Source organism: Pantherophis guttatus, chromosome 6 (assembly GCF_059756535.1).
Source record: "Pantherophis guttatus breed Tessera chromosome 6, ASM5975653v1, whole genome shotgun sequence".
Taxonomy (NCBI): domain Eukaryota; kingdom Metazoa; phylum Chordata; class Lepidosauria; order Squamata; family Colubridae; genus Pantherophis; species Pantherophis guttatus.
The window spans coordinates 31,304,823-31,331,554 of record NC_142068.1 but is presented as its reverse complement, the minus strand read 5'-3'; the positions used below and the strand labels follow the sequence as shown (position 1 = coordinate 31,331,554).

The following is a 26,732-nucleotide window of genomic DNA, read 5'->3' as shown; positions in this document are numbered from 1 at the left end:
AATAGGTTTTAGGGGTTTTTAATTGTATTGCTAGGGGTTTTAAATTGGGGCAGCCGTTTAATTTAATTTATTTTTAATTATTTTAACTTTTATATTGCATGTTATTTTAATTCTCGGCTGTTCACCGCCCTGAGTCCCTTCGGGGAGAAGGGCAGGATATAAATTTAATAAATAAAATAAAATAAATAAATAAATAAGTGTCTGAATTTTGATCACATGACCACGAAGATGCTGCAACAGTCCTAAGTCCCTTTTTTTTAGTGTTATTGTTAAGTCAAAGACTACCTGTACCAACATTTTTATTTAATTGCCATAAGCTTATTTTACAAAATCTGCGTAGTTCTAGATCTAATAATAAAAACCAAGCTATATAATATGCTGGGAGATTCATGTCTAATTCTGTCTTCTAATCTTGTAGTTTACAAAATTCAGCTTTGGAAGAGAGAACCTATTTGCCATTTAGAAAAGGAGAATTGAAAGAAAAATTCAAACATCCTCACCTATGATATTGTTTCTTTCATAAAAATACAGGTAGTTTAAAGAAGTAACAACAAATACCAGCCTTCTCTACAGTAAGGGCATACATATTCGCACCCATGCAAAGTTCCTTCCATCCTTCATCCAACTTACTTTCAACACAAAGAAGTATCTTACCTTCATTAAAAAAGATCTGTTCCAGGATTTAACAAGGTTAGCAGCTCTCACATCTTGCCAACTTATGAAATTATGAAAAGGTTTCCCTGTCTTTCTGGAAGAGCAAAAAGGAATAATTGACTTTCCAATTGCTTCACTAATATTAATTTATAGTTCAGTAACAGAGTTTAGATATCAGCTCTAAACAGATTACAGATTTTGTCTTTTAAATGCATGTGGACTGCTGAATCTTGTCCTGATGGGAAGAAAAACCAGAAAGTCCAGTTGCCTCTTGAAAAAGCACCTTGGGACAACCATGACCTGGATGACTGAGAATCTCCATGGATTTCTAAATTGTACCAATTATTTTTTGTCCTCATTTCTGTGGCAATAGAGCAGTTCCTGACAATCATCTCAGTGTACTTCAATACTGATATAATCTCTACTTTCAATCTTCTGTTCTCCAGATTTATCATGCCAAGTTCCTTTGGCTTGTACTCAAGACCTTGTTTCATCTCTTTTGCTCCCACCCAATCTGTTCTAGTTAATGTCCTTTTGGAAATGGTGCCCAGAATCTTCTCATAGTCCTAAGGCATGGTCTCCACAGTGCGCTGAGAATGTTTCTTCTAATGCTGCACAGAACTCTTTTAACGTAAGTCTCACTTTGTTGTCTCGTGTTCAGTCATCAATGACCATACTCTCAGTGTAATGGTTCTAAGCCCCTGTATTTTCCCTCTCTAAATACAGTATTTTACATTTCTCCCTGTTGAAGGATATCTTGCTCTTCTTAGCCCTGTTTTCCAAACTGAGCAGTTTAGAATGCAATATTTTAAGATCCTGGTTACTGGCCAGATTTCCTAATTGTGTTTCAACTGCAAACAGGATGAGCTTTTATCCATTTTAAATTGTTGACTAATATTGGGCCAACACAGAGACCATTACGTGTCTCCAACTCACTATGAAACTATTAATGCTGACTGAAGTGTGGTTAACTAGTTAATTATGGAGCCATTCTATTGCAGCACTATCCACCCATACCAGTATATTTTTTTTTATCTTGTCAAAGAGATAAGATTTGTCTCACCTATTTTTGCAAAACTGCTGACTTTTAGAAGGATAGCACAGTCTTCGTTTTGGCTACAAAATGGCCTACTTTATTATCTACTCTTCAATATATTACAGATATTGATTTTAGGCTTACTGTCAATTATTATGTTAACTTTATTTTTCTTTTCTTAATGCCGGGTACTCTATTTACTCTTCCCCTATCCTGTAACACTTTTTCCCTCCACGATTCCTCAAAGGAATCCTCAAAGTTATTATGTCCTATAACTGACATAAGTTCAAGTTCTAATAATTCTTCAGCCAGATCCTTCAGTATTTTAAGTGTATTTCCTTAGGACATGGGGACCTGTCCCAATTAGTTGAAGTGCTGGATTTCAGGGAAGTGTTGGGCTTTAGTGACTTTGCTCTACACAACAGCTTTTCTGTTATGACATGAAAGCGTAACTAATAGATCCAAAGTAGCTGACTGGAGCCTTCTGTTGTTTGTCCTTAATCTATGCTACTCAAATCATCATTTCCTTTGGAGAGAAAGAGCCAAAAACTCATGCTTTCTCTTAATCATGTTAGGATCTCTCTGTTTGAACTAAGCCATAATTTTACATCTTCTTTGATTTCCTCTTGCTACTGACATGTATGAAGAAATTCTTCTTATTGGATTTTGCCTCAGTGAAAAGCTTTAGCTTTCCACCTTTGCCTTCCTGACCTTATAACTAATTTCTGAGGTAAACATGGGAAAACTTCTTTGAATGTTAATGCTTTCTTCCACTTCAAATAAGCACTCTTCTTTAATCTCAAACTCCTTTGTGAGCTGCCATGGGCTCCTTTGAGATTAAACCACCTTTTTGTTTCCAAGTAAACTCAAGTAGTGACAAAATCTTTAAGGTTTTGTTCCTATGCATTTTATCCTATTTTATTTATTAAAAATAGTATTTCTAAAATCGATACTTTTATTTGACCTGTTTAAACTGAATTTTTGTTAAGATCAACTCTAGGAAATCGTGATCAGTTCAGCTTCAACATTTCATTTTTTAATATATTCAATCAATGACTTCCTGTTAATAAGGAACAAATCTAAGGAACAAATTTCCTTTTGTCTAATCATTTGAAAGACATAATTATCACCAACACAGAACAAAATTAATCTGACATCTCCTGTTTGACAAAATTAACTTTCCAACATATGTCTAGGTAGTTGAATTCTCCACCAATCAAGCCTCATTTGTCTGAGGCTTGTTATTTGTTTCAATAAATAATCTATCTGTTCTATGGCCTGTATCAGATTTCTAGCAAAACATCAATTCTCGCCCTTTATTCTAGCCTAGATACTTTTATCTTCTCATTTTCCTTTGTCTAGATTCCTTCATTCCTGAAATGCAGTATTGTATTACTTCCTGTCTTGCATTTCCTGTTTCTTTGAAGCAAGCTATACTCATTAAGCCCAATATTTATCCCATGTATTTCTGCTAATCCTTACTTGCCCTTACATTTTGTTCAAAAAGAGACCCAGTGGTTAAGGTACCATGCTAGAAACCAGGAGACTCTGAGTTCTAGTCCTACCTTAGCGATGAAAACCAGCTGGGTGACTCTTTCTCAGACCAACTCACCTCACAGTTGTTGTAGGAAAATAGGGGGAGGAAGGAGTATTAAATGTGTTCGCCACCTTGAGTTACTTATAAAAATAAAGAGATTTCTGAGGACCTCTGAAAAACAGTAATTGATGCTCACCAGGCTGGAAATGGTAACAAATATATCCAAAGGGTTTGGATTCCATTGGTCTACTATCAAGAAGCTCAAGTACAAATGGAGGCAATTCAACATCAACATTACCCTTCCCAGGAATGGTCAAACAACTAAGATCACACCAGGACCAAGGCATAAATTCTCCAAGAGGGGTTCAAAGAATCCCAGGGTAAGATATCAGAAAGTAAAGAATTATCTTACACTGATGAATATCAGTGTTCATCAAACCACCACCAAAAAAAGAAGATTGCTGCCCATCTACTATTTGTGAAAAAGTATGTGGATAAGCTAGAAAGCTTCTGGAAGAATGTTCTGTGGAAGTAACAGAACTTTTTGGCTTAAAGTTGAAGTGTTATATTTGACAAGAAGCAAACACTGCATTCCAGTATAAGAACAGTGTCCCATCTGTGAAAATGGTGGTGGCAGAATAATGGTTTGGAATTGCTTTGTTGCCTCTGGATCAGGACGGCTTGCCATCATTGATGGAACTATGAAATCTGAATTATGACTGCAAAATTCTACAGGAAAATGTCAGCATGTCTGTGCATGAACTGAAAATCAAGAGAAAGAAGTCAAGCTGTAAGACAACAATCCAAAACACACAAGCCATACAACCAAAGAATAGTTAAAGCAGAAGAAATTTAATGTTATGGAATGGCCAAATCAAAGTCCTGAGCTTAATCTTAGAAAAACATTGTGAAAGGACAGGAAACGGACAATTTGTGCAAGGAAGCCCACCAGTACCCTGAACTGAAGCTGTTCTGTAAGGAATAAACTCAAGTTTCTCCAAGCCAACATACAGGACTGATCAACACCTATTGGAAAGGTTTAGTCGCAGTTATTTCTGCCCAAGAGAAGCAATTACTGAAAGCAAAAGTTCACATATTTTTGCCACATACAAATACAGACCTTTGATCATTTTCCTCAATGTACAAATGAACAATAGTTCAATAGACTTATTTAATTGGGTTTTTAAAATCTAGTTTTAGAAGTTGTGTGGAGAATAGATCACATTTTAGATAATATGTATGCAGAAATATTAAATTCAAAAGGGTTTACCAACTTTTAAGGACTGTTGTATATTTAAAAAGCAAATTTCAAAGCATAATTTTTCAATCAGTTATTGAAATAACTACAGGGAATTCTATGTCAAAAGCAAAACTGCTCTTAAACTCTAGGGCAAGAAGACTTAAAACATAAACCAAATAATTTATGATAACATTGATTATTGGATTCTATCTCTTCACATAACAAATTGGATGCACTATGCTTGAAAGTAAAATGAAATCCTGTGTGTAAAGAAAAGTGATATTGTACAACCAACAATTTTAACACAAATTTCTCCCTAACTCAAGGTACAGGTAAGGTCTTTGTTGCAGTTAAATATTTCATAAGTAGGTCTTTATGTTCATTACATATAAAGACACATACATTACACATGTAAATTAGTTTGAAAATTAATTTAATTTAAATTTAATAAATAAATAAAACAAATTTAATAAATAATATAATCCTCAATTGATGACCAATTGTTTAGCAACTGTTTGAAGTTACAATGGTGCTGAACAAGTGTGTTTACAATAGGTCCTCGAAAATTCTGGCTGTCCCAACACTCTTTAGATTACGTGATTGAAATCTGGGCACTTGGTGACTAGCTGGCACTTATGATGGATGCACTGCCTCATGTGATTGTCATTTGTGACCTTACCTGACAACTTCACACATGCAAAGTCAATGGAAAAACCACAGGGAAGCTCATAAGTTATCTCTGCCACCCAGTAGTAGTCACTGCCAGCTCATTAGTTACCTGTGCACCTTTCTTCCACCCGTTGCTGCTACCCCTGGCCCCTCCATATGCAGATGTCTAACTGGCCACCTGCGCACCTTCCCCACCCAGTAGATCACTGACATAATAAAACTGAAATCTATTCAAAAACATTAGCCTTAATGTCATTGTCCTTATCTACAGAACGTGAATTTGTAAGAATTAAGCTTAAGCTGTTTATTACTTTTTTCTATTCTTTGTATCTTAACTAGGACAACTTAATACCTTAACTAAAGAATTCAAAACAATCAGAACTATTTCTACATAAGAACATTTTAGTAGAATAACTGGTTTTGCAATGGTGAGATTTATGTCGTGGAAGAGATTTAAAAACCCACCTGTTTTTATATTCCTTTCTCCCTATTCAAAATGTTGAAATGACCAGTAGTACTTTGTTTAAAATTTTTGAAAGAGATTGTTTTCTACCCCGCCCTACTTCTCAACTTACAGTTTATTGTTGTAATTCTTCCTAGGATATATAGTATTTCTTTAATTTATTCACATATGGAAGAATTCTAACTGAATAGTTGAGATAATTATTGAACTAATTTTATTTATCAAATGTATAAAACTGTCCACAGAACAAGAATTTAGGAAAGAAATCTCAATATTCATATTATTCATAGAAATTTATTCCTGCAACTTGTGTAAATACATACCCTCTTAATTATACATTATACATTTTTTAATTTCATCAGAAAGTATTTTATATAAAGACAGTAATTATGATATACAGATTCCCAAATATTTGACAGAATTCACATTAAGCTATGTTCTTTCTGCCCTCTAAGCTGTTAATATATTAACTAGTTTAATGGAATCAATGATAAGACTATTTTGGGCAGGCGAGACAGATTTGACAACTACCCTAGTCAAGCGCTATTGATGTAAAACTAATATTCAACACATTATATTGGAAAAAAAACAATTTGAAAGAAACTGAAAAAGACAGGTTGCTGTTAATATTCAACAGTACTAAAATTTATCAATAGGCAATGCAGGAAGGAGAAAAGAGGTTGAAATAGTAGTATCTTAACATCCTAGATTGAAAACTTTACAGTGATGATGGCTATAGCTATGAATTAAAAGGTCTTAATTCATTAAGAGGTCTCTAATTCTAGGCTGATAATATTATGATACAAATCCAGTTTTGCATACAGACATCCACATTTTTTAATTAATAGGATTAGTTATGGACACCTCTAGCAGATATTATGTTATGTGTTTGGTCACTGCCTGTCCCCATCCGCCATTACATATGCCTCCTAATTGAGGGAAAGATATCAGAGACCTGTGGTATCAGTTATAACCTTTATACATACTTGTTCCATGTAATGAAAGTTGCACGTTGTGTTGAAAGTCCAAGAGCAGAGATTTGATTCATTTTAAGTCCTGCAACTAAAAGATATATTTATTTATTTCAAAAGATTTGTATGGTTATCCATTCGGGTGGGTCATAGGAATAAAACTACAAACCCCACTAAAAAACTATACTTGCATCAACCAATTGTCTCCAAGCTCCACCACTCTATCCCAGTGTCTAGATAAAGAGACAGGTTTTGATGCCCTTAATTTAAACAAGAATAGCTGAATAATTATGGTGGTGTTGATTGAGTTTAATAATTAATCCACATGCATAAATGTTTCAATAAATATAAGTTTTTTCATTAAAATAAACTTAACTAATAATCACAATTGTTTAATTCAGTTTCTAAAAGGTGATGTGAATGTAAAATAGGCTTTCCAAAGAAAAGTAGCTCCCATATGTTGTGAGCTCTTTTGTGAAGGCCTTAGCTTTAATCTAGGTATTGTGATAGAATGTGCACCTAGAAAATTAGTGGGTAGGAGTTTTGCCACTACAGACCTTTCCAAGGATGAGGCAGTAATTTCTACTGGGTTAGAAGGTTATAGCTTTAGTTTCACAAGATTCTGTCCATTAGATGAAAGCAAATAAAGGACTGAATTTGATTTTACTGTGTCATTTTTGAGCTTGAACCTAACCTTGAATGTGTCTTATCTTTGAGCTTGAATCTAACCTTGAATATTTGAGCTTGAACCTGAGCTTGAACAAGTCTCATCTTTGAGCTTGAACCTGAACCGCAACATATAATAAATTTAATATGCAGTATTAAGTTTTGAAAGAGGAAATTAATATGGTTGCATGATTACCTTGAACTGCTTCTTTAATCACATCAATGAACTGGGTCCACAGACTTTCAGGGTCTAATTCAACCCAACCGGGCTGAGGATGAAGAGCCTCTACCTATTAAGGGAAACACAAGTTTACCAAGATCATAGATGTTAATGATTTTGATGAAGATTACAAAAAAGTATCTTCCCATATTAAAAGAATTAAAGTTGTTCATCTTATTTCTCACATACTTATAACTCACATTCTCTTTTTAAAAAATAGGCAAAGGTAATTACAGAACAGCCATTAGAAATCAATATACAGTTGCAAGAAAAAGTATGTGAACCCCTTGGGATTACGTGGAGTTTTGCATGAATTGGTCATAAAATGTGCTCTGAACTTCATCTAAGTCACAACAATAGAAAAACACAGTCTGCTTAAAATGATACTACACAAACATTAGATGTTGCCATGGTTTAATGGAACATAACATGTAAACATTCACAGTGCAGGGAGGAAAAAGTATGTGAACCTTTGGACTTAATAACTGGTTGACCCTCCTTTGGCAGCAGTTTCCTGTAGCTTCCTGTAGAAGGCGACTGAGGGGCGGTGGGTAGGCGGAGCGATGTGGACGGGGCAGCCTGGTGGTCCCACGCGGGCCGGATTAATGGCTTCAGTGGGCTGTATCTGGCCCGCGGGCTGTAGTTTCTACGTAGAAGCTACTTAACAGCTGCATGATTCACTTAATAACTGCAATGATTTGCTTAATGTGGCAAAGGTTGTACGGTGAGTCAAAACTCACTTAACCCTAACCCTTGCTTAGCAATGAAACTTTTCGACTCAATTATAGTCAAAGACTATCTGCGTTAGCTTTCTGTGGTAAGCACATCTTGTGCATGGTATATTATGTATTTGAACGCACCAAGAATGAGAAAGTTTGAGAAAAAGCTGAACTATTATTACAGATAGTCATTGACATATGACCACAACTGAGCTCAGCATTTGTTGCTAAGTGAAACATTTGTTAAGTGAATTTTGGCCCATTTTACGACCATTCTTGCCACAGTTAAGTGAATGACTACAGCTGTTAAATTAGTAGTACTGATGTTAAGGGAATATAGCTTCTCCATTGCCTTTGCTTGTCAGATAGTTACCAAAGGGGATCATATGATACCGTGACATTGCAACCATCATGAGTCAGTTGCCAAGTATCTGAATTTGATCATTGACAATGGGGATACTGCAATGGTCCCCTGATAATAAGCCCAATCGGGCTTTTAAGCGCATGTGCTAAAATAAGACACCCCCCCGAACATAAGCCCTCCCCAAAAATAAGCCCTCCCCAAAAATATTTAATTGCATGCATAGCCGGTCCCTGCCATTTCCTCTGGTTAGGGTTAGAAAGACAGAGCTGGAAATCAGGTAAGATGGCACACTCCATGCGCCCCAAAAGAATAAGACCTCCCCAAAAATAAGGCCAAGCGCTTATTTCGGGGTTCAAAAAAATATAACAAATATAACAAAATCTATTTATTAAATTTCTATGTGGCCCATCTCACTAATACAGCACCTCTAGGCAGCTTACAATATAATAAAAAGTTAAATGGTCCTAAAACAATTAAAATAAAACAGTTAAAAGTTAAGAACCAAGATGATAGGCAGCCTGAGAATCTTCTCTAGCCTATCAGTCAAATTTAGCAAGTCCCTATTGACCAAGTTTTTGAGCTCTTCCAGAAGGCCAGGAGTATGGGGGTGGATCTCATCTGTGATGAGAGAATATTCCAAAGGGTGGGGGCCACAGCAGAAGATGTTCATTTCAATCTGCTTAAACACGATAGACAGTCGGGAAGATCTCTTTGAAAGAAATATGCAATAACTATTACTGTACTTAAGCAAAATAACTGAGTAGTAGGTACGAAGTAAAAACATTTTTAAGCCCAATTTTGAAGTGGCTCAGATAGATTCCTATCTGATTCACAGAGTATATGGAAGGAAAAGAGAAATGGAACAATCAGAATTGCAAGGTTCTTTTATTTTAGCCAATCTTAATAAAAATAGCTTGTCTTCTTTTGGCTTCATTTCCTGGTCTGAGCTATCCAGTGGGGCTGACAAAGACTTTTAGTATATTTATTGGGGCATATATGTCATTCCAATTCAAACAGGATATCCATTAGCTTAAGTGATAGACAAATCTCACCTACACAAAGACAAATTGTTCTCACTGAATAACTCTTAGTATTAGAAATTTTTCCCTAGTGCCAAAATATACTTCCTTGTAATTAAAACATATTTTCTTGACTTGTTTTCTGGATCAGTTCTGCCCCACTTCCCATATAAGAGCCTTTCGGATATTGGAAGACAACTATTATTACTACCTATAGTCTTCACTAGGCTAAACATACTTACAAAGTTTTTCTTTCTAGGCTGCTTATAACCATGGTTTGGTTTTACAGGTGGTCCTCAGGTTACAACCACTCATTTAGCAACTGTTTGAAATTTGTGACACCACTAAATGAGAAGGATGACCAGTCCCCCGAGTTTCAGCCTCCCCTCAGTCACATGATGTTGATCTGGGTGTTTGGCTTGCAATTACAATGCCATGTGATCAGTTTCCGATATTCCCTATTGGTTTCCCGAAAGCAAAGTCAATAAAGAAACAGACAGGAAGCCAGAAGTTGGTATTGCATAAAGTCCTCATTTAACAATGGCAACCAGGACTACCGTTAAGTGACGTAGTCACACGATCTTGCTAGTCATAAAGTGCGATATCGTGTGACTGTGTCACTTAGTGGTCCCAAATGCCATTAATAAACTAAGGACTTTATTTATATCCCACTACAAGCTACAATCTTTTTTTTTTTTTTAATTTGATTTATATGCTGCCCTTCTCTGGAGACTCAGGGCGGCTTACAATGCGTTAAGCAATAGCCTTCATTCTTTTGTGTATTTTATACAAAGTCAGCTTATTGCCCCCACAAACTGGGTCCTCATTTCACCTACCTTAAAAAGGATGGAAGGCTGAGTCAACCTTGAGCCTTGGAGAGATTCGAACCAGCAGAAATTGCAGGCAGGTGTGTTAATAACAGGGTGCACTAAACCACTGTACTATCAAGGCTCTTGATAGTACTATCTTAAGGGACTCTTGGCAGTTTATGGAAAGTAAAACAAACAAAATAACCCTGTTGGTTAACTCTGGTCAGTTTATCAATGGCATTTTTAAATTGCAGCCTTAATAACTGGAAACAATGAGTTAATGCAGTCAGGTACTAAATAGAGAGGAAGAATGACTTTTTAACATTGCATATCTGTTGAAGTAGCCTAGAAACTGCATTTGTTTTTTTTTTTACTATTGCATCACATTCCTGACTCATATTCAGTTTGTGATTTAGCGCAATATCCAGATTATTTTTGCATTTAGCACTGCCCAACATGATCCCCTCCCCCATTCTATCTTTTCTTAGTCAATCTAAGAAAAACCCATTTTGTTCTGCATTTCTTTCTGTAAATTTATCTTCCTGGTTTCTGCCTATTGTTTCAGCTTATAAAATCTTCCAGAATCTTCATACTTTGCACTATTACCCTTCATCTTTATGCAAATTTCACTGCCATATTTTTAGTAGGTTATCCAATCCATTTAAAAATATGTTGAATAGCACAAGGAAAATAACTAGAATTCAGCCGTGTGGTATGCCACGCAAACACTTCCTTCCAGCTTGATATGGGTTCCCCCCCCCCAATAAACTTTATGTCTTTTTCAATAAGCTTTATATCCAGACACTGGTAGCATCATGGTCAAGACTGCATTTTGCTACTCTTTCTATTCGCATTTCATGGGAGATCTGTGCACTATCACTGTACTTTCAAACATTTATTTGTATTCCACTTGGTTATTTTTACAAGCAACTCAAGGTGATGAATGCTTTTAATACTCCTTCCTCTTATTTTCCCCATAACCACCACCCTGTGAGCCGAGTTGTGCCTGGCCCGAGGTCACCCAGCTGGTTTTTATGGTTAAGGCAAGACTTGAATTGGAAATGTTATTGCTTTCAAAAGTACTAACACCTACATTTTTATATTATTTATCTTCAACTTTGAAAAATGTTCAAAGGTAACATGGATAGTATCTATGGTGTGATTATTAAGCGCAGGTTAAATACTGAAATTTTAAAACAGTATTTAAGCATTACATAGAGTAGGATATCTGTAAATGCTGCAATAAGAGGTCAGCATATCATGCAGTCCATGCGTTAATCATGGACTTTTGTTATTCACATTCCTGCTGCATAAACAGTTCAGAATCAGTGCCACATAGGAAACCAAAGCAAAATCCAATTTCTATATAACCATTACAGGTCAATGTGCAACTTATTTTTATTACTTATACTACTAAACAAGAACAAAAAGACAAGCAAGTTGTATATCTATATTTTAATGATGACAGAAGTTGCAATGTACATTACAGAAAAACTACAAAGCTCAATGTGATCACTAAATCAGAGGCTAGCGCAAAAACAAAACAAAACCCCCAGTTCTTTCTTCATTCATAAAACAGTGGAAACAAACATACTGCCCAGAAATAGTAAAAGACTAAGAAGAAACCAGCTTGGATTACAGGAGGCAACTGTTTATAAAATATACACCAAGGAAAAACTTAATAATTGTATATAATTTATGGAAAGGCAGTAACTCTCTCCCTACAATTTAGTAATACCAGTCTCTGAGTTTGTTTTTAAATAAACTATGAAGTTGGCACAACCATGATTTACTGAATCAATTATATTGAGCCGAATTATTTACTGAACACACGAGCTGAGCCCACACATTTTGGATTAACATATGTATGGATGGTTCATGATTCAGTGTCTTGTGTGCTCACAATTTTTGGATTAGGACCGCGTTGTACTGAGTTGCAATCTTAGGGAATAGCATAAAACAATCCCCAAAGAACTCGGTGAGTAAAACGGAGTTAAAGGAACCTCATTATGTCGGGCCTTCTTCCCCGAGGCCCGCACAATTCTCACCTGTTTGCTACTGAATCCTTTGAGGACCGCCGCCTTGTCGTACACATGGCACCGTATCACCGTGCTGCCCACGTCTATCCCCAAGATATACTTCACCTCCGGGGCAAGAGCGCAGGCCGTGGCACCGCTGGCGGTGGAGGCATCGTTGGCCGCTGCTGCGCCACTATCGATCAGTTTCATCCGCGCTGCGCCTCTTCAAAGCCCAGGCAAGCAACTTTCCGCAGAATCTAACGCAAGTCTTCCCGCAATGGCTCCGGCGGAAAGTGTGTCAACAGACTCTTTGGGGGGCCGGCATAGAGCCGCCCTTACTTCAGGGGCGGGTTTTATGAGGCGACAAAAAGGGGGCGGAGGCTGTTCGCAGAAAAGCTGGTAGGGAAACGAAAGAATCGCGCGGGGAAGCCGGAGCCAACCAGGGGAAGGAAATAGGACGAGGGAACTGGGCAGAGTCGCCGCTGCCTTTCTCGGATTTGATTTCCCAGGCGGCTCCCGTGAATCCTTTATTCTAATGTAACTACAGAGACGTGTAGGAAGTTAGCACCCAGCCCTTTCCTAGAAGAATGAAATATTGCAACTTTTGCTTCTTCCCGTAGGCAGGGTGTCTCGGGGAAATATTTAACTGAGCGGGGCGAGGACAAGAGCAGAAGGCGGCGAGCAATTTTCCACGAAGTTGCCTTGTGTAGGCAATCATAGGTTCTCCAGAGGCCGCCTGAGAGTTTAAAACACAAAAACTTGTTTTGGTTTTCTAGTATAATTTGCATTCTAGGAATTGAAGCCCAAAACCAGGTGGTTTCTTTTTGTTTCTAGGATGATGATGCAACAAATAAGTTATTACCATTAAAAGGTAGGTGCTGCGATTTTAATCTTTCCCTGGGCACTATTGTGTCAATATTTAGTCGTTAGTCGGTTTTTCCACCCTCTCAAATTACTTTGGAGTCATTAAAAACAACACTGCCTCTACTCGCAGATCAGCAGTGTAAAAGGACCCAGGAGGAGGCGGGAACGGAAAACCAACCACCTCTCAGGGTTCCCTTATTTCCCTGGGCACTATTGGGGAGAGAATTTGCCAGAAATGAAAAGATAAAAGATTATATCCACTTTTCTCACTGGAGGTGATTCTGGGAGTAGGACAGGAAGGAGAGGAGGAGGGTGGTCTCCTCTCTTCAGCTGTTTTTTCCTTAGGTGTCAGGACAACGATGGGTGGGGAGATGGCGCATGACTCCTTTGGATACGGTTCTCCAATCTCAGTAGTGAGAATGGAGAAATGCCTCCATTCTCATTTCTTACCCTCCCCCTTTCCACTTGTTTCAAGTGAGGACAAGCTCTGAGGATGAACAGGGGTAGGAAGTTCCCTCAGGACTTCCTTAAGGTGGCAGAATTTTCTGCAGGTTCTAACCTTAGATAACAAGACTTGAGGATGAAGGGCGGCTCCAAAATAACTAAAATTCTACCCCAAGAAAGAAGCTGAGTTTGCACAAAGTCACGGAAAAGGTTTTACTAGTTTGTGCATTGGTGATGGGCAGGTTATATACAGTAATCTTCGCATCAACTCTCAGGCAAATAGGGTTGTTCTTTTCCAATACTAGAAAAGGAGAAAGAAACGAACAACAAACTTCTCTCAGAAAATTTATCAAGAGAAATAAAGGCTGTGATGGACTGAAAGGGAAAAATTGGTTAAATTGAAGATAATTTAGGGAAGTGGGTGGTGGGTGTATGGTTGAACCAAATGAATTCTAGACAGCTGTTGGTTTCCTGAAGACTTTCTTCCAGAGGAACTGGAATGAGACTGTTGATGTAATCCCTTCCAGACCATGAACAGACCAGTTCTGTTTATGGCAAGGGATTTGTCTTTGTTACTGATGGCCTTGGGGAGAAATAACTGACTCTTGCCAGCCTAAGGGACAATGCCAGCCAGTGTAATTGTTCAGTCATCTCCAAATTGGGAGAGGAAGATAAGAAAAGGCTTACTGGCACAAGTAGAAATAAATCACTACTGAATTTTTTTGTATTATTGAGGCAGAGATGAAAGATGGGGGGGGGAGAGAAATTATGCTTAGTTAAAGTGTTTTAATGAAATACTGCATAAATTGCTTTACATGCCTGGAAATAAAAAACATGCTTATCACTATTAATAAATGGTGAAGTCACAAGTTCTGTTGTATGTTGTATTATTTCTGAGAATCTATAATAAACTATATTTACAGACCATTCAAAAGAGATAACCAAAAAGCTAAGAAGAAAACAAAAAGACCAGAACATATCCTTTCCAGCAACCAAGACCCAGCTAAGCAGAAAAACAAGCAAAAAGTAATACCCTAATCAACTACTAAGGAGACAACCATACCCCACAGGGCAGGGCAATCTATACTATACAGAGGGAACAAACCCAACATTCACTAGTAGTGATGATATTAACTAATTGGGTAGACATGTCTGTAAACAAATGACCACACTGAGAGCAACAAGGACTCTATAATACTTTCTAGTTCTTCTTTCAAAATGTTTTCTTTCGAAGCAGTAAGAAAATGATTCTTTTTTCTCATGCTGTTTTAATACTATAGCTTTTATATTATTAATCTGATTGCATGTGACTACTCGACAAACAGGGTAATGAGAGGCCACAGGAATGTTCCATCATGTTCACAAGATTTGATGAATGACTATGAGGGCAGCGCCATTAATCCTTTTATTAAGAAACATTAAAGAAGCATGTAGAATAACATGTCTTGGCCATACTTGACCAACTAATTGAATTACTTTTTAAATTACTCCCTCCACCCAAGCTTTAGTTGGCAAGTGACTTAAAATGCAAAACACAAGGTGAAAATAATTTTAAGGACACACATTTGCAGGTCATGCATGTTTAACTTGTGTTTAATTTCCTTCTAATGCTACCTATTTAAAGTTAACAAAGGGTTTACAGATTAGTAGCATTTTCTCTCTCTCTTAGACTGGCAGCAGACTTTTTTCCAAGTAGTAAAACTTCCCTTTTTAATCCCTGGAGATCATATGTGCAGAGTAGATTATATCTACTCCTGCCTCCCATCCATCCATTCATCCCCCTCGGCTGCAAACTCCCGCCCTGCTCCTGCCTCTCCGCCGGATGACCCATGACAGCCCCAGATGCCCAAAGCCTGTGCCCACCCAGCTCCCTTTTCCATAACACCCAGCTCTATTGAGCAGGGTGGCATGTAGGGTAGGGGATAAGCACTCCTCTTGCCATCTCTTCTCCCCCACTTGCCAGGGGCAGGGGAGATGTGAGACATACATCTTACCAGCCTTGCAGCTCTGTTGCGTGTCTCACCGTTGTCTGCAGGCAAACATGTAGGGTAAAAAAAAACTTCTCGCGAGTTCAATCAAACTTCTCAAACTCACAAGATTTTTTTTTACCCCACAATGTGTTTGCCTGCAGACAACGGCGAGACACGCAATGGAGCTGCAAGGCAGATAAGACACATCTCACATCTCCCCAGCCCCACCCCTCCTCACCTGCCACTCCCAAATTGCATCCAATTTGAGCAGGGGCAGGAAGCCCTGCCATGCCCGGCGAGAGGGGGAAGAGTGTGCCTTGTCTCACTTCTCCCCCACCCTGCTACCCCAATCAATAGGGCCGGGTGGGCACGGGCTTTGGGTGTCTGGGGCTGTTGGGGGTCACCCGGTGGAGAGACAGGAGTGGGGCAGGAGTTTGTAAGCGATCACTTGCCTTCTCTCCCAAAAGCGCTCCTCAGGCGCAGCGACTTCTGCAGCAGGAGACTCGTGCCTTCCAAAGGGTTCTGTAGCAGCAGCTATCCATAATTTTTTAACCCTTATTTTGTCCTGACCCACGTGGCCCAGTACAGTCGGAACAAAATAAGGGTAAAAGAATTGTGGATAGCTGCTGCTACAGTACCCTTCGGAAGGCCGGTGCAAGGCACATGGGGCGCATCACTTGGGCTCCTGCTGCAAAAGTGGCCGCAATCAATGGCAAAAGCTTGCTGGAGGTGCTGGCCAGAGGGGCACCCATGAGGCAGCTGTTCCGTGGACGGAATTGCTTGCTGTGACTGTCACCATTAGGTAAGGAGGGTGTGAGGCGTGTGGGGTGTGTTGCTTGGCCTCTGGCTTCTTTTGCAGCCGCAATTGGCTGCAAAAGTGGTTGCGCTTGCTGGCGGCCAGAGTGGCATCTGCGAATCAGCCGCTTTGTGAATGGCGGCCAGAGCAGCTCAGCTGATCTGATTAAGGGGCCGAGAAGCCCTGAGGTGACCGGGGAAAAGAAGGGCTGCCTCCTGTACTGGCCATGCCCACCCCTTCACTAGGTCTTATTTGGGGGAGAGGGTGTATATTTACGGCCACCCCAAAAATCAGGGTTGGCCTTATTTTCGGGGAAATACAGTATAGTTGACATATTGCATTATTTTAATGTGCTGTATCTATTGTATATTTCCTGTAAGCCACTATGTTATTCAAACAGCATAGAAGCATTGGTAATAGTCTAAACCAATTTAGGTTTACTAGTCTACTTTTTTAATTAAAATTGTATTTGTAAAAGCTAGAATTGTCTATGCCCATCTTAATTGCTCTTACCTCCAGTCCTTCTTCTTTTCTTGTTCCTAGAGTCCTCTTAGATGACTTAAAAACCACTTAGGTAAAATCATTTATAGCCCTTTCTTCCCTCTCCAGTAAGAAGCTTTCCTAACAGAACCAAACAACCTGTACTATCCTTATTAGGAGTATTTGTATTTCTGCATGGAAGCCTAAATGTGATCAATAGGAAGACTCTATGCTTACATGCAGGCTTCTTTGTCAGAGAAAGATTTTTCAGGATTTTCTATGGTAGCTTGTTACCCGTCCTTTTTAACCATGGTGGAGAAATATATTAAGAATTTGGAAGAGGGACTTTCTAGAAGGAAAGATAATAGCAAGGGTAACAAGGATTTTTTTTTCTGAAATGGGGAATAGCTCTGCCAGTCTCCCCTCCTTTACCTTACTTTTCCCTTTTGTGCCAACTGCTGAAGGACTTAGAGACGTAATAAAGCTTTACCAATGCCTTCCTGGAACAAGAGCTTCTGAAATATAAGTCACTTGGAGAAAATGAATGTGGACTCTTTATTCCCCAGACACCATCATAGGTTTTTGTAGGTATGATTAATATTTGGACTTAAAACAGAAATTGAATATTCCCCATATTTTAAACAGTTGCTATAGGAGCTAGAGCTTTGAGCTGTTTGTTAAAGGTGAGTTAATTGGCTGAAAGATTAGTCCTTCTATCCAGACCAAATGATGAATGTTTTCACGCTTAGCAGGAAGCTAAGCTTAATTGCTTTTTAATGTTAGTTTTAAATTGTTGATGCATTATACTATTTGTAGATGATTCAACAGATTGTTAGTAGATGGGTAACTACAGATATCTACAACTTGTAAATCAAAAGTATCTAACTGAAAAAATATTTTAATGTTTTATGGCACAACTAATTTAACAAAAAAGCAGCTTTTAGACTTTCATAGTTTGGTTTTATATAGCCATAGACTAAACAGAATAGGAAAGTACCAGACCATTTTACCTGTCTCCTGACAAATCTGTATGCAGGTCAAGAGCAATAGTTAGAATCAGATATGGAACAAACTATTGGTTCAAAATAGGTTAAGGAATACGACAAGGGTGTATATTGTCACCTTGCTTATTTAATTTATATGCAGAGTACATCATGTGAAATGCTGGGCTTTATGAATCACAAACTAGAATTATAATTGCTGGGAGAAATCTCAACCACCTCAGATATGCAGACAATACCATGTGAATGGCAGAAAGTGAAGAGGAACTAAATAACTTTTTGATAGAGGAGAGTGCAAAAGTTGGTTTGAAACTCAACATTAAAAAACTAAGATCATGGCATCTGGTCCCACCTCTTCCTGGCAAATAGAAAGGAAAGAAATGGAAGCAGTGACCTATTTTATTTTATTGGGTTCCAACTTCACTGCAAACAGTAACTGCAGCCATGAAATCAAAAGATGCTTGCTCCTTGGGAGGAAACATATGGCAAACCTAAGCAGCATATTAAAAAGCAGAGACATTAACCTGCCAACTAAGGTCTGTTGTGGGAATGCGGTGGCCATAGTACATGTATAGACCAGTTTAACTGGTTGGACACGTGTATGGAGCTTAGCACCGAAATAATCTGACTATGAAAAGCGGGTTCATATGGATACTCTCTGAAGGGCCCTATTCGTTCTCTCTTTGTTAATAACATAGGCTGTGCCTGCATAAGCAGAGACATCTCCTTGTAGAACGGGGCCTCTGTTGGCAGGTGATGGGATGCTGGGAACAAAGCCAAATATGATAACACAGCCAGAGTTAAGTTTTGTTTTGCACCTTAAGTATCGCTTTCCTAGAATTCACGTGATTTACTGTAATAGGTAGAATGTGAAACCTATAAGGAGAATATATGGATGCTTTTCTATTTCTTGTATGTAATATGAGATGTGTAGCCATAATAACGCCTTCTGATGACGCTGTATTTGGATAACTAATAAAAGAGATGGCAGGCTTTTGTTCTCTGCTCTCTCATCACGAGAAACACCTGCGTTTGTGCTTTCTCTAATCTGGACTACTCATGAGAAGCCCGCCAGGATGAATGCAACAGTCTGTACAGTCAAAGCTATGGTTTTCCCAGTAGTAATGTATGGCTGTGAGAACTGGACCATAAGGAAGGCTGAACACCGAAGAATTGATGCTTTCGAACTGTGGTGCTAGAGAAGACTCTTGAGAGTCCCTTGGACTATAAATAGATCAAATCAGTCAATCCTAAAGGAAATCAACCCTGGCTGTTCTTTGGAAGATATTGAAGCTGATTGTTTTTTGGAAAATACTGAAGCTTAAATACTTTGGCCACCTAAGGAGAAGAGAGGACTCACTAGAAAATACCCTATGTCAGGGTTCCAAATAATGGTAAATGTTGGGAAAGTTTGAAGACAAAAGAAGGGGGCAGCAGAGGATGACAGGTTTAGTTAGTGTCATTGACACAATGAACATGAATTTGGGGAAACTCCAGGAGACTGTGGAGGACAGGGGAGCCTGGTGAGCTGTAGTCCGTGAGGTCATGAAGAGTCAGCCACGAGTTAGTGATTGAACATAAAAAAACAGAATTAAAGCGTTTTCCAAATTAGTAAATCAAATGAATAGAGAGTTGTTTCTATGCAAAATCATTTAATACTAAGAATCTTTTATATCTTCTTTGTACCATCAAAAGCAAGGTGATGCACTGAACAACTAGAAATGCAATTGCAATACAAATTTGAATCAACTGGTATATCTACAATTTGGGTAGCAAATTATTCATATATAAATGTGAATACAGCTCATCAGATTTGACTCTTTTGGGGCTGATTCAAACTTAATGTATTTGAAATTAGGATTTAATATTAATTGTATTTTGATTAAGAATGTCATTTAAATTATAGATACTTTTATTCTTCTTTATTCCATATTTACCCTGAATTCAGAACTGGATTATAACTGCCTATATTAATTTTTATAGTTCAATTTTGATGATCCTAATGTCAACATATGTAAAAAAATACTTAAATTAATACATGTTATCATTTGGCTACCAAAACCTCTACCCAAATCATTACATTATTACATTTTAATACAAGTAGACAAAGCCAAGTCTTATATAAAATTATTGTATTAAATTTCTCCATGGTATTTCAACCATACATGTTAATCCTTCATTGTACATTGTAAATTTGCATTTTAAAATACCTTTGCACAATATTTTATATATGATAGAATTCTGACATACACGCACTATACACAAAAATACACTTGATATTCATGCCGATTTATGATATCTCACTTGTTACGTAGACAAAGCATTTTCTTGAAAGGAAATTATAAAATCTGCACATTTTCCTTTTGAGATTTTAATAAAATACTGTTTTGTACAAGATTTGTGAAAAAATCCAGCATTTATAAAATACACTCTGAGAGGCCTTAAGCTAATTATTTATGTCTTACAACATAAAAAAAAACCCAGGGTACCTTATATGGAAACTAATACTGATTTGGCTGATTCATAAGAAAAATAAAAATGGAACAGATGTAATGTACAGATATGAATGGAATCATTGAAAGTAAGTGGCAATTTGGATTAAAAAATAAATAAAAATCTAATAGGAAAAAATGCATATTTTTGCTGGTTCTAAGTCAACTTTTTCTTTAGTGGCTAACACAGAGTTTACAGATTTTGACACAGAAAAAAAACATTCCAGGGCCTAGAGTATGGATGTTTATATTCCTAACCATGTAAACAAAAAGCAATCCAGCCTTTAGTCACACTGGCAAATAAAAGTGGTTGTCACCCATGGAAATCTGTAACCAGACCATACCTATTACCAAAACCCAAATTAACAGACAGCCTAATTTACTTAAACTCAGAAAAATAATAGGCTGATTCCTAAACTACTGTGGATTTAAAACCAAATGCCAGCATTAAGAAAGTATTCTCTGTTAAACATAATTCAAGGCAAAGTATAAGTAAAGTACTGTTTGGTGGTGAGTATGGCCACTTCCCATGCTGTGATGTAACAATGTACTAGTTTTGCATGAAATTGTTAAATTTCATGTTAAAAGGAGTTTGTCTTGGATCAACATGGACTCGGCTTGGATGCAAGTATGTGGAGATAATATATTGACAGCATTATTTGGATATTTTCCTATAGTGAAATTACTCTAGCATGAGAAATGTGTTATTTGAAAGTAATCATATCATTCATATAATGCTACTGCTGCTTCCAGTAAAAAACAACAACATTCTGAATGTTTCAAAAGTTAGTAATAAAACAGTATCCTGCTGATTCGTGTTTTATTTCTCCCAAAAGACACTGAAGGCGAACAATGAAACAAAAATAAAAAGACTTGTGGGGTGTCCAAGAATGAGTTAAGACTGTCAATTATTTTTTAGGAAATCATATAAAATTTTTATCCTATAAAAAAACAACTGTTCCAAATTGTAAAGAGTTCATTTTCATAAATAAAGATAGGTTGTATGCCACATCTAAGTGTATGGGATTACTGAGCAATGTGCAGAGATAATTTTTGTGTTCAGGATAAAACCAGATCAATAAATTGTGTACCTTATTTGCTGTAACATGGTGCCATTTAGTTAAAGACATTTAGAGGTAGTCCTTGACCACCATTCATGACTGTTCAAAGATATGATGGCGCTAAATAAAGAGACTTACAACCCATGCCTGAATTACAGCTGTTGCAGCACCCCTATGGTTGCCTGATCAAATTTTGAGTGCTTGGCAGCCTGCCTACATTTATGACCCCAGGGGCACTTCAATTCCTCCCCACCTATGCCCCCATCTGTGCCTTTTTGGAACCCTGACACCCTGTAATCCACTGCCTCGGTTAACTTTCACTGTCTTCATCCTCCCAGTGCTGATGAGGTATGCCCAGCCTGGTTGGTAGACTTGGCTTCAGCTGTGGAAAAATAAAACCCGAAGCAGACCTTTTGTAACCAGCTTCTGAGTGGGGGTAAGCTTTCTGTTACTAAAAGTGGGGAGGAAACCCTCAAAGCAACCGCTTGTAAAGAGCTTCTGGAAGGGATTAGCTTACTGTTCCAATCCTCCCCTCCTTGAGACTGCTTTTAGTTTTTTTTATTTTGGGAACATAAAGCTCAGCTTTGCTGAGAAACTTTTTGCAAAGGAACTGCCTTGAACTCCTCCCCTCCCCCCCCAGCAGAAGTGCTGCCCAGCCTAAAAGCCAGATTAGGCATAGCTCATTGGCAGTGGAAGCAAGGAAATGGTGATGAGGGGGGGTGTTTGTAGAGCTCAGGGTGGCAGGGATCTCCTAGTGCAGGGTGGTAAGGTTAACTAGGACTAGGCTGAGCTTCCCATGCCGTGTCACACAGCCTCACAGTCATGCTGTTCTGGGGGTTGCTTGCTGTTCCACACGGCAGAATGCAGGGCGGTCAAAGGGCAGGGATTGGGTGTGAGATAGATGGGTGGGGGGAACTGGAGGCAGTCCCTTACATTATTGAGACTTTGGCTGGGAGGGACAAAGAATGAGGACTGCTGGGATTGCAGTCATTAAGCAATGTAGTCAATAACATCTTACTTTATGACTACATCACTTAGTGACAGAAATTCTGGTCCTAATTGTCTTAAATTGCTTTGGTATAATTCCTAGATATAATTTTATGTAAAGTTGGCAGTGCCACAATAGTTAAAATCTATTCACACCGTATCAGATTATAAGAATCTGAAATATAGAAATAAAATAATGGTTACATATAAATAGTTTGTAGAAGTTATGTAATCTTTAAAAAGGAGACAAATCATCAAGAATAATTCTTTCAGACTCACTTCCAGTTTTAAAAAAGCAGTTCTAGCACTATCAATATTATTGCTGCTGTCTTGCATTAATGTTTAAAAGCCATTTAAAAAAAAATTAGGCAAGATGGCTAGTGTAACTACCTTAATTCAAAAGTTTCTGGATTTTATCAATTAAATAACGTTCTTTAATGAGCATAATTAGTTTTAAAAATAATGCGACTGGAAGAAAATATTAATTAAAAGCATAATTTGGATTTGAATTAAAATTTAAAATTGAATTTATTCGTATAATACAATAGAAAGGTAAGTATTCTGTGTACCATACTTATTCTGAAGATTTTGATGCACCAAAATTAACAGCCAATTTTCTGGATTTTCGTTTGGTAGAAACATTTGGTGTTGACTTTTTACGAGGTACCCTTGAATTTGGAGATGCCATTTTTTCTTGAAAAGATGCTGCAGATTGAACAGTGTGAGAAGGTCTTAAAGGATCTGAGGAAGTATCTGGTGAATTCAGTTTTGTGGTGTCAGATATTGATTGATTGTTCTTTAACTGTGCATCCTGAAGAGAAGCTTGGAACTCCTTAGACTCAAAATTTATTTTGTTTGCAGCTGTTTTTTTAGTTACCTAAAAACAAAACAATAAACTGAATTACTTTTCTAAAATTAGATAATGTACTTATATATACATTCTATCTGCTGTCAAACTTACCTGCAAAGGTATAAATTGGTTATGTGTGCCAACTGGTATAGTTGCAGGATATGCAGTTCCAGGATATGAACCTGTATAATAAGATTTGCTGTGAACTGGCATTGGTGCTCCCCACTGCACTGAACCAAAGGCAGGAAATGATGAAGGAAATATATTAGCTGTGGAAAGAATTGAATATAGATATATTAAATAAAAACTGTTTTTTTATTTAAACTGTTTTAGTGGGTCGGTTTTCAATAATACCCACTAAATAAATTTGGTAACTGCAAGGTCTAAACTGATGTTACTGCAGCAGAGCCCCTATAGTCTCTTCTGTTACTCTATAAAATTAGAGAGCAAGAGGCACAATTCAAGGAACATAGTGAGTTTTTTAATATAGTAATCAATTGATTACTTTTTATTATACAATTTGTCTCCCTACAATTAACTTTTTTCAAGCAATACACCTATTTCATCAATATTTTCACTTGTTCTTATTAAAAAGAGTGCAAAATAACTGTTTTTCTTTATCAAGGGCTCCATTCAATTAAGTATAACCAGTTAATGGCATGAGGAGAGCTACTACTGCTTTTCTCCTTTTCTCCCGTCTTAAATAAAAGGTATAAATAAATTCTTGCCAGAGCACTTGCAAAAGACTAGACTATGTGATACTTGAATAATTTGGAGAGCAAGTGTCTAGAGAAGGAAATAGATTCTATATTTAACTTTTTTGTATGGAAAAGATTTCACATCCTGAACATTTCTGAAGAAATAAAAGATAACATTTAGCAAATTTACCAGTCTGCTGTTGACTGAAAACCGGAGGGATAGCTCTAGGTGCCATAAGATTTCCCAGTGGCTGATAATTTGGAAATATTGGTGGGGGTGGCAATGGTTGCTGCGGTGGCAGGGGAAAATTCATCCCAATAGAGCTCTGTATGAAAAAGATAATGTTTTCAGCATTAGAAAATAGAAGCATTATATGTTAAAAATCCAATGCAACGCAATAGTTTTAGAACATGGTCTCACCAACTGTTGTAAAGCAAAAAATGCTGCTTTCTCCTTGGCCTCATTTTGAGAATGGCATTGAGGTCCATGCACTAATAAGCCATTGGATAACTTCACTTGACAAACTGTCATTGTCTATGGAATAGAAGCAGATAATGTGAATAAATACCTTTTTTTTGCAAACAAAAATAGTAAAGAGCTTATATTTTAGTCTTGCGATAGGCTCCTAAATTCTCCTAAATAAAAGCAGGATGCAATATACCATTAGATCTAGCAAAGAAGGCATGTACCATCTGCTAGGGACTTACATTTTAGTGGATCCCAGGAGGCAAGCCTTTTCTGCTGTGATGCTGCCTTAGGGAACATTCTCCCTTACCCCATCCCACCCTCCAGTCATGTTAGTTCCATCCCTATTGTTATGTCACCAGGCCTTTGGGAGTGGCGGTGTGTGTGTGTGTGTCCAGAAATGAGATATGCTCCTATGGCTCCACTATTGTGATTATTATAGTCATTCTCTACATGCCTTAAGATTTCTATAGTTTTAATTTAATAATATTTTAATTTTAACAATGATTTTTATGTTTTTATGATTGTTTTTATATATTTGTTGTTTTATAACAGAATAACAGAGTTGGAAGGGACCTTGGAGGTCATCTAGTCCAACTCCCTACATGAGCAAAGCCTCCCTTCATTTGCATTCCCTCCTACATAATCTAAATTTTATCTTGTAAACCTTCTGAATTCACTGACAGTGAGTTCGGCAGCCATATATGTTTTCTTAAATAAATAAATAAATAAAATCTAAATTTGCTTTGGAGAAATTTCTAGCAAATTATTTAGGTTCCTGCTTGTGCCTCCAGAACTGTTTACCATTATATCCACTGCTATTTGTTCATTAATTACGATTTAGATTTTTCCTGATGGAAGAGAGTGAATAAAGGAATGTCTTTATTTATGCTTTTTTATACTATGCCATGCTTTTATTGTAAACTGACCAAAGTCACTTAAGTGAGGATTGGAGGGAGGGAGGGGATGTAGAAATGTGATGATAGATAGACAGACAGACATAGACAGACAGATCCACTCCCTCTATGATTAAGCACCACTGAAAACAATTTTGATATTAGAAGAAACTTTTTGCTGAGTATATATGAAGTTTACCAGATGCCTACACAATCCAAATGCAATGGCAAATCCTTGATTTATGCAAGTAGAAAGAGGATGTTAAAAAGCAGTATTTCCTTCAATTTTAAATATGTAATAATTAACTTACTCAGCCAATTTATTTAATTCCAAGGTTACCTGTGGGGTTCTAAGGAATGAGAAATCTGGTTGCAACATTCCAACAAGGGAACAGATACGAGAAAGTTCAGACACAGCAGTAGATACTGTATTTGGTGTTCCAAGAGGAGGATGGCTTCCTTTTCCCATGGCTTGAATGTTCTGTGACCCTCCAATATTAGATTTATTCATGAAGTCCACTATCAATGAAACATAATATAAAAATGAATATGTAACACCAATGTTTTGAATAAGTCAAAATATTTAGCTTTACTTGCTTCAATGTAACATATTCACAACTGATCTGTTACAAGCAGACACTCATCCTCCCTCTATTTTAGATGTCCCCTTCAAAAGGTACATAGATGGCTAGAAATGTATTTGAACAGACCAGCTTCTGCAGCAAGAGAATAACAGATCCTAGAGCAGTGATGGCTAACCCTTTTGCCATCGCGTGCCAGGAAGGGGGGTGGGGGGTGGGAGGTTCGTGAGACTCCTGGAGCGGCTCTAGAGGCTGGGGACAACAAAAAATGTCACTTCCTGTCCAACCAGGAATTGGGAAATGGGCCATTTCAGGCCTCTGAGAGGTGGGGGGGGGAGGGAGGCTGTTTTCGCCCTCCCCAGATGCATAGAGAGGATCTGGAGCCAGGTTTGAAAGAAAAATGGGCATTCCCGACCCCCCCAGGCCCTCCGGAGGCAGGAAACAGCCTGTTTTCCTACTTCTGGTGGTCCCAGAAGGCCCGAAAAGCAGCTGGCTGGTGTGTGCATGCGCGCCAGAGCTAAACTGGCATACCCACTGATATGACTACATGTGCCACCTGTGGCACGCATGCCATATATTCACCATCATGGTCCTAGAGTATCAAAAAGTCTGCACATAATAATGGTTCCATGTTCTTTTGAAGGTGTATTTCTTTACAAGCAAACCAGTAAAAACAAATTTCCCCATCCTCCCTACTCTTAATAGTATTTTTAATATGTTAAAGAGTTTGTTCTAGGTAAAGAAGAAAATTCTAATTTGAA

General features: G+C 37.7%; 2 protein-coding genes across 7 annotated transcripts in view; both read right to left on the bottom strand.

Moving 5' to 3' along the window:
• GK5 (glycerol kinase 5) overlaps positions 1–12,724 on the bottom strand; it is a 32,726-nt gene extending 20,002 nt beyond the window's left edge. The window contains exons 1-4 of the mRNA XM_034439318.3: positions 12,416–12,724; positions 7,433–7,526; positions 6,586–6,661; positions 655–748 (exon numbers count right to left, since the gene is read on the bottom strand). Coding sequence (XP_034295209.1) covers positions 655–748; positions 6,586–6,661; positions 7,433–7,526; positions 12,416–12,595 — 444 coding nt within the window. The 5' untranslated portion in view covers positions 12,596–12,724. The remainder of the gene's footprint in view (positions 1–654; positions 749–6,585; positions 6,662–7,432; positions 7,527–12,415) is intronic.
• A 6,851-nt stretch (positions 12,725–19,575) lies between these two features.
• The window catches only part of XRN1 (5'-3' exoribonuclease 1), a 61,586-nt gene continuing 54,429 nt past the window's right edge, over positions 19,576–26,732 (bottom strand). For all 6 annotated transcript variants that reach the window (XM_034439314.3, XM_034439313.3, XM_034439315.3 and 3 more), the window contains 5 exons: positions 25,731–25,909; positions 24,450–24,563; positions 24,219–24,354; positions 23,442–23,599; positions 19,576–23,357 (listed from right to left, as the gene is read on the bottom strand). In XM_034439314.3, coding sequence (XP_034295205.1) covers positions 23,055–23,357; positions 23,442–23,599; positions 24,219–24,354; positions 24,450–24,563; positions 25,731–25,909 — 890 coding nt within the window. In that variant the 3' untranslated portion in view covers positions 19,576–23,054. The remainder of the gene's footprint in view (positions 23,358–23,441; positions 23,600–24,218; positions 24,355–24,449; positions 24,564–25,730; positions 25,910–26,732) is intronic.